Source organism: Aquarana catesbeiana, linkage group LG12 (assembly GCF_042186555.1).
Source record: "Aquarana catesbeiana isolate 2022-GZ linkage group LG12, ASM4218655v1, whole genome shotgun sequence".
Lineage (NCBI taxonomy): Eukaryota > Metazoa > Chordata > Amphibia > Anura > Ranidae > Aquarana > Aquarana catesbeiana.
In genome coordinates, this window is record NC_133335.1 from 202,892,852 (window position 1) to 202,906,682 (window position 13,831).

Consider the following 13,831-nt stretch of genomic DNA (forward strand, 5'->3'; position numbering starts at 1 on the left):
CTTTTTCATTCTCCCAGCGTGATATGACAATCTGATTGCAGGACAAGAATTCTTTCTTCAGACACTTCGAATTTTAAAGAAAGGACTGTAGGAGCAGAGATCACAGGGTTTGAAACTGGGATCTGAGCTGTGGACCTGAAAGGGCCTAAATGTTCATCTTGCCAATTTCCCATTGCTGCTATATGTCCACTGCAAGGACAGTACCATCCAGATTCTGCACAGAAAAACTACAGATTTTGGTGGTTGCTGTCTTCCCTTTGCTTTAGTGTCAACCAATACATAGTAGGAGTTAAGCTGGTGACACACATCACAAACTAACTGCAAACTCTTGCCAACTGTATATTGTGAGTGCCCACCTGGATTTTAGATCATTTATACGCTATATTACCAAAAGTATTAGGACGCCTGCCTTTGCACGCACATAAACTTTAATGGCATCCCAGTCTTAGTCTGTAGGGTACAATATTGAGTTGCCCCACCCTTTGCTGCTATAACAGCTTCAACTCTTTTGGGAAGGCTGTCCACAAGGTTTAGGAGTGTGTTTATTGGAATGTTTGACCATTCTTCCAGAAACGCATTTGTGAGGTCAGGCACTGATATGGATGAGAAGGCCTGGTTAACAGTCTCTGCTCAAATTCATCCCAAAGGTGTTCTGTCGGGTTAAGGTCAGGACTCTGTGCAGGCCAGTCAAGTTCCTTCACCCCAAACTCTCCCATCTGTGTCTGTATGGACCTTCCTTTGTGCATTGGTGCCCAGTCATGTTGGAACAGGAAGGGGCCATCTCCAAACTGTTCCCACAAAGTTGGCAGCATGAAATTGTTCAAAATGTCTTCGTATGCTGACACCTTTAAGAGTTCCCTTCACTGGAACTAAGGGGCCAAGCCCATCCCCTGAAAAACAACCCCATACAATAATCCCCCCTCCACCATGCACAAAGTAAGGTCCATAAAGACATGGATGAGTGGGTTTGGGGTGAAGGAGCTTGACTGGCCTGGCCTGAGTTCTGACCTCAACCCGATAGAAAACCTTTGGGATGAATTAGAGCGGAGACTGCGAGCCACATCAGTGCCTGACCTTACAAATGCGCTTCTGGAAGAATGGTCAAACATTTCCATAGACACACTCCTAAACCTTGTGGACAGCCTTCCCAGAAGACTTGAAGCTGTTGTAGCTGCAAAGGATGGGGCAACTCGATATTGAACCCTACGGGTTTTGTGTTCAGAAGAACTGCTCTTGAATGCGATTTCAGGGCGTTCAGACAACAGCCCATAGACCATAAAGGCCCAAATGCACAAAAACGTGAGTTTAACAGCAACAGTGTGCATTAAGGCCTTAGGCAGGCTTCCCAATGCTTTTGCTAATGTATATATATATATATATATATATATATATATATATATAATATGTATATATGTATATATTTTTTTGTGACTCTATTCCAAAAAAATAAATCATTTAAAAAAAAGTAAAAAAGTTAATGTTTATTTCTTTTGCCATCTGCCTTGACAAACCCCACTTTATTACAGCTGCTTGTAGAGTCTTCAGCAGTTGACACTTCCTGGTCTCCAACTGAACTCTGTGGCTCCTGTCACTAAAGGACAAAGGGCACCAGGCATCTGATAATTGTATAATTTGAAATGTAAACACCTTTTTTACTAGGAACTGTAGGAAAGGTCATGTTCAGATTATCTTCAGCTGCTTGAAGAATCTTTAACAGCCAACACTTCCGGGTGTGTCAAATTCCTGGTCCCTCACTGTACTCTGTGGTTCCTGTCATTATAGGACTAAGGGGACCAGGGATCTAAAAAAAAAAATATTTTAAAATGTAAACATCTTTTGTGTTAAGGAACTGCAGGAAAGGTCTTGTTCAGACTCGGGTTATTCTTTAACTCTGTAGAGTTCCGTTACGATAGGTCAAATTATAAATTAAATAATGGAATTCTCTAAGCATACAGATGGTAGAACATTGGCCTAAACACTATTTAAGGACCATTAATTGAGAATTATGAAATGTGGAAACACTTAAGTACTAAACGTTTTTTTTACCTCTGTCCATATAGGATAATGAACCACGCTGCATCCTACAGTACCAAACAGACGAATCAGATGACCAGAGGGAAAGGTACCAGTTATGCCAGGTGACAGAAGAGCAAAGAGATCGGTATCCTTTGTGTCAAGTTCCTGAAGAGCCAATGGAAAGATACACATTATCACAAGTTCCAGAGGAGCCTTGTGAGAGATTCCAACTTTGCCCAGTTGAAGAGGAAGAGAGAGAACGATATCCATTGTGCCAGGTGCCCGAGGAGCCAAGGGAAAGGTACCCTTTGTGCCAGTTACCTGAGGAGGAAGCAGAAGAGTACCCCCTGTCTCAGATCCTTGAGGAGCAGAGTGTGCAGTATCCACTGACGATAGAAGACAAGAGAGAGCGTTACCCTCTGGTTCAGGCTGTATTTGGAGATCCTGAATCAACCCAAACTGAGCCTTTTGACCTTCATCTTCCCAATTTCTTCCGCTCGCGCAGTCACAGCTACCTCCGTGCCATACAGGCTGGCTGCTCCCAGGATGACGACACCATATCCCTGCAGTCCATGTCACCTCCTTTCCCTATCATCAGCCGGACCCTTCCCAGACACATTGGTAAGTTAAACCCTGAAGTGATGTTTAAAAACAGTTTTCTTGAATTGGACGATGTCTTCATAAATTGTCATAAATCCCAGCTGAACTATTTATTTTTTTGTCCAGAACACAATGAGAGTCATAGGTGATCTAGGTTCTCAGCAGCTTCTGTGCCGTGTTATTTGCTATTTCAAAGATGTATTTCCTTAACCTACATGTATTTTCACTGAAGGTTAAAGTGGAACTGAACCCAAAAAAGTGAAGATTTGCTATGTTAGGCCCCTTCCACATGGGGCAACCTACGTTAGGAGTCCGTTTGCTAAGCAGGTAATCTGTCCACTGATCCCCGCTGAGCAGGCAGGTGGCTGGTCCATGTCTACTCTGCTTATGCAGGACGGACACAGACACAGCCTGCTCTCCTCTATGGGCAGTCGGATGTAAACGGTCTGTCTGTCCGTTTATACCCGACTGACATCTGATCCAATGCGCTATAAGAAAGGGAAACCGTTCCCCATCCGTTTTTTTTAACAGATCAGATTGGATGTCAGTGGGTCGGCCCCTGCCACTCCATAGAGGACAATAGACGGTCCAAAAGGTCTGCTTGTGTGAAATGGGCCTTACTGGGATAGTTTACAGATGTTAATTGTGAGCAATGCCCTAAAAAATTGCCTTTGTCTTACATTCCTGCTAAAAAATAGCAGCACCCTTCCTGGTGTGTGTGTGCATAGGCATTCTTGTGCCTACAGCCTCATAGTTGTACATCTTCAGTGTGAGATCTAAGGCACTGCTGCCTTTGACTGCTAGTCCAGCTTGATTTGGGGTGAGATTTCATGAGGTCACTACTGTGCCACTCACAGTTCTCCATGCTGGAGGTTTTAACATGAGGAAGCAAAGTCCGGCCTCTACCAAGATTGCCACATCCACACAGACACAGTGCAGAACAATGCATAATAAGTCAGTAAAAGGTCATTTTGAAACATATTTAAGTTTTGGATAGAGTGGAGATGGATTAGAACACCTTTCAGGTTTTATTGCTGTCTGTGCCCCCATTAGCGCGATTCGCCATCTCTATTTGTCCTGTTTACCATTATCATTGAAAGTGAAAGTAAAAGAAAATCCCAAACATTGGGTAGTCCCCAGAAAAGTAATAGACAGGAAATCTTCAAATGGGTTCACTAGTTCTGGTGACCTGGGGGTCTCCAAGGGATTCCCTTAATTTGCAGGGATTTCATTTCACTTCCTGTCTTGGCTATGGAACAGGAAGTGAAGGGAAATCTCCCCAATGGGACACAGATTGAAAAAAAAAACTGACAGGGGTTATGACCCTCCCTTACCCAAAAATGAAAAAAAAAAAGAAAAAAGCTTTGCCTATAGTTCCATTTTAAGGACTAACGTATAAAGGGCACCACATCCACATCATTCTAGTATAGATGAACTACTGGGCATAGATGGACTTTTAAGGTGCCAAATCACAACAACAATATTATAAAAACCAATACGCTATTTATTAGTATCACAGTTAAAATATTTTAAAATATTATTGCTCACAGCATGATTACATGTTTATTAGTCTCAGTCAGTGATGTTGTCCACAACCCACACCAATCCACATATCTATATCTACAGCTCATCAACCTTATTCATAACAAAAAACTCAAAATGTGTCCATGTCCAAAATGTGTCCATGTCCATGCCATTGCACTGGAATGTGTTTTTGGAAGTCTTCATTCAATTCACTTAAAGTGGCTGTAAACCCTTTAAAAAAATTCCACAAAAAAAACCCTGCAAGACAAAGGCATAATGAGCTAGTATGCATAGCATACTAGCTCATTATGAATTACTTATCTGAGATCGAAGCCCCCGCAGCGGTCCTTGTTCACCATTCCGGTGGCCGACACCCGTCTGGGGGGTTACTCCCAGGTATCGCGGCACCGGCGCCGTGATTGGCCGGAGCCGTGATGCCGTCACTCCTGCGCATGTGCGCGGGAGCCGCCGGTAACGGCACAATAAATCTGAAGCAACGGCACGTATGTGCCGTTGCTTCAGTTTGCTTAAGTGTGCATGTACCGATGACGTCGGCACATGCAAATACAGGGATGCAGGTTTAGGGAGATATCCAGTGCAGCTACAGGTAAGCCTAATTATAGGCTTTCCTGTAGTATAAAGTGGTTGTAAAGGGTTTACAACCACTTTAAATGGGCAACTGCAAGTAAAAACACCCAAAACTCAGCACACCTTAGTGAACAGTTGCCATATGTTTAGCACAATAAAAAACTGGCCATACACTAGTAGATGTTTGAAAAATGTTTGTACAATTTTTTTTTTTACAAACATTTGTCTGAAAATTCTCAATATATTTGATTACTTGACAAATGTCATTAAAAAAAAAAATGTAGTTTGCTTTTAACAATTTAAGGTAATTTCCTAAATCAAAACTGTATACGCTGTTAGAAATTCTTTCGTTCTGACAAAATTGCTCATCCTGCTCCTTCAAATTTTCTTGTCAATATGGTCGAAAACAAATGTTGTTTTAACCCCAGTAATGATTAGCAGGTAGAACAATAGTCCATAAAATTTTGGAAAAATTTTTTAGTGTATGACCAGCTTTAGGCAGGCCATACAAGATTCGAATCTCAGCCCGTTCAGCAGTGTATGGGCAGGCTGAATGTACCAAGCTGATCGATCAACTTGGGTACAACCAGCATGCCGGGTTTTATCTGCGATTATCGCTAGAGGCTGCTATAACTGCTAGCAATAATCACTGTCTTCCCACGGCGGGGAAGGCTTCCCCTGCCCTACCCCACCCCCCGGCCAGGAGAAGAAAAATGGCCTTGCAGGAGGGATTGCCACTGTCTGTGTTAATGGGGGGAATCAAGTGAATTTATTTCCTGCAACCTGTGGTTTCAGGAAAGGAGTTTGCTCTGTGTATGACCTGCCTTGGACTAACTTTGAACATGGCAAATACTGGGGTGGTTTTTGAAGGCAAAGTTAAATAATGTCCACTCAGAAGAGTGTCAATAATACGGTATATTTACCAGACCAAAAGGAATCAAATAAGAGTGGTTCAGTGTTATGCCCCGTACACACGGTCGCATTTTCCGACGGAAAATGTGTGATAGGACCTTGTTGTCGGAAATTCTGACTGTGTGTAGGCTCCATCACACATTTTCCATCGGAATTTCCGACACACAAAGTTTGAGTGCTTGCTATAAAATTTTCCGACAACAAAATCCGTTGTCAGATATTCCGATCGTGTGTACACAAATCCGACGCACAAATTAAGAGACGAAAGCTATTGGCTACTGCCCTGTTTATAGTCCCGACATACGTGTTTTACGTCACCGCATTCAGAACGATCGGATTTTCCGACAACTTTGTGTGACCGTGTGTATGCAAGACATGTTTGAGCCAACATCCATCGGAAAAAATCCATGGATTTTGTTGTCGGAATGTCCGATCAATGTCCGACCGTGTGTACAGGGCATTAGGGTGTACATACTGCTCCACAAATGACAGTTGTAACTCGACATGCCAGACAAACTCCCTGGGAAAATCAGCAGATTTTAAAATGAAACCTTTCATCCTATGCTTTTCTACACCTAGAATACAGAAATAGAATTAAATTGATAGTACTCAGCAGCCAACGCAGTAAACGTGTGGAAATCGGTACTATACTTATACCTCACCCTTAATTACAGCTACACACCTACAATTAAAAAACCTAAAATAAACCCGTCACAAACCTGGAGGATTAAAACATAAGCACATAAAGGAATACATTATCAGGGGTCACCTTCAGTGAATAGCACATATAAAAACTCTCAGTAGATATAGATATATATATATTGTATCTCACAAAAGTAAGTACACCCCTCACATTTTTGGACATTTTTATTATATCTTTTCATGTGACAACACTGAAGAAATGACACTTTTCTACAATGTAAAGTAGTGACTGTACAGCTTGTATAACAGTGATAATTTATTTATTTCAGGTACTTATATATCAGTCAATTTACGCAGCGCTTTACATATACAGTGTACATTCACATCAGTCCCTACCCTCAAGGAGCTTACACTCTAAGGTCCCTAACTCATGTTCATACATACTAGGGACAATTTTTTGTCAGGTTCTAATTAGCCTACCAGCATGTCTTTGGAGTGTGGGAGGAAATCGGAGTACCCAGAGGAAACCCACGCAGGCACAGGGAGAACATGCAAACTCCAGGCAGGTGATGTTGTGGTTGGGATCCGAACCAACAATCCTTCTTACTGCCAGGCAAAAGTGCTATCCACTAAATCACTGTGCTGGACCCTTTGCTGTCCCCTCAAAATAACTCAACACACAGCTATTAAAGTGGAGTTCCACCCAAAAATTTAACTTCCGCTTTAAGTGATGGTGACCCCCTGACATGCCACATTTGGCATTTCATATTTTTTTTGGGGGGGTACCAGCTCCCACTTCCTCCCAGGGCTCTGCGGCGCCAGAAGGAAGTTCACCTCTCCCTCCTCCCTCCCTATAATCTTGCCCGGCCATTCACAGCGGCGCTCGCATATGCACAGTGCATGCCCACAGTTACAATGCCGGCGCCACAGAGAGGAGGGGGAGAGGAGCGAGGCTTCGTGCGCCCGCATCGCTGGACCTTGGGACAGGTGAGTGATGATTAAGTCAGCAGCTACACTTTTTGTAGCTGTTGACTTTTAAATGGGTGGAACTCCGCTTTAATGTCTAAACCACTGGCAACAAAAGTGAGTACACCCCTAAGTGAAAATGTCCAAATTGGGCCCCAAGTGTCAATATTTTGTGTGGCCACCACTATTTTCCAGCACTGCCTTAACCCTCTTGGGCATGGAGTTCACCAGAGCTTCACAGGTTGCCACTGGAGTCCTCTTCTACTCCTCCATGATGACATCACGGAGCTGGTGGATGTTAGAGACCTTGCGCTCCTCCACCTTTCGTTTGAGGATGCCCCACAGTACTCCTCACCTGGTTGCCGCCACACACGCTTAACACCATCTGAACCAAACAAATTTATCTTGGTCTCATCAGACCACAGGACATGGTTCCAGTAATCCATGTTCTTAGTCTGCTTGTCTTCAGCAACTTGTTTGCAGGCATTCTTACACTGTGTGCATCATCATCATTCCTTCTGGGATGACAGCCATGCAGACCAATTTGATGCAGTGTGCGGTGTGTGGTCTGAGCACTGAAAGGCTGACCCCCCCACCCCTTCAACCCCTGCACCTCTACAGCAATGCTGGCAGCACTCATACATCTATTTCCCAAAGACAACCTCTGGATATGACGCTGAGCACGTGCACTCAACTTCCTTGGTCGACCATGGCAAGGCCTGTTCTGAGTGCAACCTGTCCTGTTAAACGTTTTTCAGATCCTCAGAGAGTTCTTTGCCATGAGGTGCCATGTTGAACTTCCAGTGACCAGTATGAGAGAGTGAGAGCAATAACACCAAATTTAACACAACTGATGCCCATTCACACCTGAGACCTTGTAACACTAACGAGTCACATGACACCGGGGAGGGAAAATGGCTAATTGGGCCCAATTTGGACATTTTGACATAGGGGTGTACTCACTTTTGTTGCCAGCGGTTTAGACATTAATGGCTGTGTGTTGAGTTATTTTGAGGGGACAACAAATTTACACTGTTATACAAGCTGTACACTCACTACTTTACATTGTAGCAAAGTGTCATTTCTTCAGTGTTGTCACATGAGACAAAATTCAAATCTCAAATTTTCCCTAATAAATCCAGCCTGGCCTCCTGTTCCTCCTATCGGTCAAGGAAACATTCAACATCAAATTAAAGGGCAATAGGAAGGCTCAAAGGGCAGGAGAGGGCAGCTTGACTTTCTTGGAGAAAGTCAGGATTTACTTATTGTTTGAATTGCCCATGTTTCTGGCAGGTTTACTGTAATCCTTCTCAGCTCAGCTAAATTATTGCTATTAAAGTGGTAGTAAACTTTTTTTTCTACCTACAGGCAAGCTTATATTAAAGCGGAGTTCCGCTTAAAAAAAAAAAAAAGTCAGCAGCTACAATTACTGCAGCTGTTGACTTTTAAAAATCGGATACTTACCAGTCCCAGGGTCCAGCGAAGCGGGGGAACGAAGCCCCGCTCGTCTCCCTCTCCTCTCTGTGGCGCCGGAAATGTAACTGTGGGCGCCCGGCTGTGACTTCACAGCCAGGCACCCACTGCGCATGCGCAAGCGCGCCGCACATCATGACGGGCAATCATTTGGGACCTGTGACGTGTCCCAGATGATTGCCGAGGGGGGGGGGGGTGAGGTGATCTCCCTTCCGGTGCTGCAGTGCACCGGGAGGAAGTGGGAGCTGGGACCGTCTAAAAAGAGGGTACCGGCTCTCCCCCAAAAAAAATGACATGCCAAATGTGGCATGTCAGGGGGTCACCTTCCCTTAAAGCGGAGGTTCCATTTTTGGGTGGAACTCCACTTGCCTATAGGTTAAATGAATATCTCCTAAATGTGCACCGTTTAGGAGATATTCTAGTGAGCAGCAGCTGGTGCATGTGCTCATACCCATGCCGTTCCTTCAGAGCTCTGTACAGCGTCCGTTACTCCCACGCGCATGAGCGGGAGTAATGTCATTGCGCCGCAGCCATTCAAGCGGGCGCAGCCGATGGACCCCGAATGAAGACTCAGTGAAGATGGCTCTGCAGCGGTGACAGTGCTCTGCTGTAGGGCTTTATTTCAAGGTAAGTCTTTCATAATGTGCTAGTACAGTATGTGATGCATACTAGCACATTATGCCTTTACCTTGCAGGGGGAAAGTTTACTACCGCTTTAAAAAAAAAAGTAATAACATGCACATAATCATACAATGTACTGGCGTATCTTTAATCTGTGCAATGCATGCAGTACACATGGGCCCAATAAGGGAGGGGGCCCATAGTGCACTCACTGTACACGTTGGGCTTTGGACTCAGGAAGACCTCCCCTGCCTAGGCAACCCCAGTGCATTACTCAGCGCACTACCCATCTGTGCTGCTCATCAGTATTCTACAGTGAAGCATTGACAGAGCCCAAATGAGTTACATGGCTCCACCCTTTTAAGCTTCCTTCTGTCCTCGCCACAACTGTTGACATACAGTGAGGTGTCAGACTGTGACCAGGACCCTCTGTTCTTGGTTCCTACTTTATTCCAATGAGATGGTATAAATTAGTTTGCACTGTGATTGGATGGTAGTAGAGCTGCTGATACCAGGGAACACTCTGTAGTTGCCATCTGGTGAGTGAGGAGGTAAAGACAGGTACACGTATGCCAGTTTTTCTCAACCAGGGTTCCACTGAACCTTAGGGGTTGCTAGAGAATCCTTGAGCAGTGAGCAAGTTCTGCCTCTTACATACAGTAAGTAACCGCTTACGGTAATTATCTTTTTAGCTACCTGTAAGGGGGGAATTCTTTCCACTGACCACGAATGTAAGAAGTATTCCTTCCATTGACCATCACACTAATGTATCATGCGCTGTAAATATAGTAATTAATAATAGGTGTTCCTTGAGACCTAAAAGTTATTTTAACCGCTTGCCGATCAGTTGCTGTGATTATACTGCGGCAGGTTGGCACGGCTGGGCGAATCACTGTAGGTGTACGTTGGTCACTTTAAGGGCTCTAGGGGGCGTCCACGGCACAACGCCAGAGCCAATGACATTTGATCTTGTACACACACCTACAACATTCAGAATATGCCGTTGATATGATGATATAGATCCAAATATATCTACATCTAGCCAGTGTAAAGTATGATAAAAAAAATCCTTTGCATGTGCCTAACTGAACAGGTTCACTCTATATGTTCTTCAAGAGTCAGGGAAGGTACTTCTGAATAATACCACCATTGGTGGCAACTGACAGGTGGGCCTTCCAGTCTCACAGGCCGTCTACAGTGCCTTGAACAAGTATTCATACCCCTTTTTTTTCATATTTTGCCATGTTACAACCAAAAAGGTAAATGTATTTTATTGGGATTTTGTGTGATAGACCAACACAAGGTGGCACATAATTGTGAAGTGGAAGGAAGATGATAAATGGTTTTACATTTTTTTTACAAATAAATATGTGAAAATTGTGGCGTGCATTTGTACACAGCCCCCTTTACTCTGATACACCTAATTAAAATCTACTGGAACCAATTGCCTTTAGAAGTCACCTAATTAGTAGAGTTCACCTGTGTGTAATTTAATCTCAGTATAAATACAGCTGTTCTGTGAAGCCCTTAGAGGTTTGTTGGAGAATCTTAGTGAACAAACAGCAGAAAAGAGAACGAATAGAACAAACAAACAGGTCAGGGATAAAGTTGTGGGGAAGTTTAAAGCAGAGTTAGGTTATAAAAAAAATCTCAAGCTTTGAACATTTCCCGGAGCACTGTTCAATCCATTATCCGAAAATGGAAAGAGTATGGCACACCTGCAAACCTACTAAGACATGGCCGTCCACCTAAACTGACAGGCCAGGCAAGGAGAGGATTAATCAGAGAAGTAGCCAAGAGGCCCATGGTAACTCCGGAGGAGCTGTAGAGATCCACAGCTCAGGTGGGAGAATCTATCCACAGGACAACTATTAGTTGAGCACTCCACAAATCTGGCCTTTATGGAAGAGTGGCAAGAAGAAAGCCATTGTTGATAGAAAGCCATAAGTCTCATTTGCGAGAAGCCATGTGGGGTACACAGCAAACATGTGGAAGAAGGTGCTCTGGTCAGATGAGACCAAAATTCAACTTTTTGGCCTAAAAGCAAAATGATATGTGTGGTGGAAAACTAACACTGCACATCACCCTGAACACACCATCCCCACTGTGAAACTGTTGGCTGCATCATGTTGTGGGGACGCTTTTCATCAACAGGGACAGGGATGCTGGTCAGAGTTAATGGGATGATGGATGGAGGCAAATACAGGGCAATCTTAGAAGAAAACCTGTTAGAGTAGGCAAAAGACTTGAGACTGGGGTGGAGGTTCACCTTCCAGCAGGACAACGACCCTAAACATACAGCCAGAGCTACAATGGAATGATTTGGATCAAACCATATTCATGTGTTAGAATGGCCCATTTAAAGTCCGGACCTAAATCCAATTGAGAATCTCTGGCAAGACTTGAAAATTGCTGTTCACAGACGGTCTCCATCCAATCTGACAGAGCTTGAGCTATTTTGCAAAGAAGAATGGGCAAAAATGTCCCTCTCTAGATGTGCAAAGCTGGTAGAGACATCCCCAAAAAGACTTGCAGTTGTAATTGCAGCAAAAGGTGGTTCTACAAAGTATTGACTCAGTGGGGCTGAATACAAATGTACACCACACTTTTCAGATATTTATTTATTTTAAAAACCACTTATCATTTTCCTTCTACTTCACAATTATGTGCCATTTTGTGTTGGTCTTTTACATAAAATCCCAATAAAATACATTTACATTTTTGGTTGTAACATGACAAAATGTAGAAATTTTCAAGGGGTGTGAATACTTTTTCAAGGCACTGTATTTGGCATACAGGCATAGAGATATCACAGCCTTACATATTGTTATATTAATTAGAGTAATTGTCATGGCCAAGGGTCGGGCTCAGAGACCAGTAGCTATAGCAGTAGAGCCGTTCCCACTGACCAGCAGTGTAATTATACAAGCAGGTCACTCTGGTGAATGACGTGGGCTAACCCGAGGTGTGGGGTCTAAGTACTAACCGGTATTCACCAGTGCTCTTGGTGGTGGAGATGGGTTTTGCTGCATGTTAGTACCAGGCCGCGGCCCTTAGGATCGCCCCACCAGGATGTGAGCAAGCCAGAGTCCAGTAGCAGATATAGCAGGTGGGGATCAAGCAAAAGCATAGTCAGTAAACAAGTCAAAGGTCAGTAACAAGTGGTTGGGATCAAGCAGAAGCGTAGTCTAGGAACAAGCCAAAGGTCGGTAGCAAGTGATAGCGGACACAGATGGCAGCAGGAGTGACAGTAATCTAGCAAACAGGAAGTGCAAAGCCATGGCTTAAATAGGAGTTCATGGGAGGAGCAAATAGTTCAAAGTTTACCAGAAACAAGGTTTGAGGCAAGATTGTTCAAGGAATTATCCAGGGAGCTGTCCAGCATTTCTAGGTGGCTCAGCAAAAAGAGATACTGTCAGACACAGAAGTTGTTACTGGTTCAGATCTGGGTCCTGACAGTAATATTAAAGTGGTTGTAAACCCATGATTAAAAAAAATTAAAAACCTGCAAGACAAAGGCATAATGAGCTAGTATGCATAGTATGTATTACTTACCTTAGATCGAAGCCCCTGCAGCAGTCCTCGTTCACCGCTCTGGCTGGCAACATCGTTCCTGGAGTTGCTGCCGGGTATCGTGGGCTCTGGTGCTGTGATTGGCCGGAGCCGTAAAGACGTCACTCCTGTGCATGCGCGTCGGAGCCGCCTACAGTCTACGTACGTGCCATTGCTTCAGTGTGCATGTGCCGATGACGTCGGCACATGCAAATACAGGGGATATCTCCTAAACCGTGCAGGTTTAGGAGATATCCGGGGTAGCTACAGGTAAGCCTTATTATAGGCTTACCTGTAGCAAAAAGTGTGTTGTAAGGGTTTACAACCACTTTAAGCTTGGCCATACACTACACAATCTGTAACATTTCCGAAGAATCACCTTTAGATTTACCAAAACTATGTAATATGAGGATAATCCGAAACAATTGCTTTAATTAATATCGAATCAGGCAAGCCTTTGCACTAGATGCAAAGAACTAAAGCAGGTTGTACGGTGTTTCATCAATTGGACCCCTACTTTATTTTTATATTCCATGTAGTACTTACACCATACATATGGCAGGATAGTGTCACTGTTGTGAGATCTGGGACACTAGATAGGAGGCACTGGCCAGGTGCCCAACTACCCAGGGCTAGTGTCACCATTGCCAGCCAGAAAAGAACCCTGAGAAAGTATTGGTTCACCAGTTGGCTAATGTAATGTTTCCAACTTATCTGTAAACGAGCAGATTATCCTTGCAAGATGCTCCCGTCCGCCACCAGAGGGCCTGGAAGACAGGAGATGTGCTTTATATTGGGCCAAATGAGCAGCCAGTTTCTTCTCTCCAGAAAGTGCCCTTTATGCCGTGTACACACGGGTGGACTTTTCGACCAGACTGGTCCGACGGAACGACTCCGTCGGACAATTCGACCGTGTGTGGGCTTCATCGGACCTGCA

The 13,831-nt window shown here is 44.0% G+C and overlaps 1 protein-coding gene across 2 annotated transcripts in view; it reads left to right on the forward strand.

Moving 5' to 3' along the window:
• DLGAP4 (DLG associated protein 4) overlaps positions 1 to 13,831 on the forward strand; it is a 309,694-nt gene that overhangs the window by 177,561 nt on the left and 118,302 nt on the right. For both annotated transcript variants that reach the window (XM_073606515.1, XM_073606516.1), the window contains exon 6: positions 2,061 to 2,637. In XM_073606515.1, the coding sequence (XP_073462616.1) occupies positions 2,061 to 2,637 (577 nt within the window). The remainder of the gene's footprint in view (positions 1 to 2,060; positions 2,638 to 13,831) is intronic.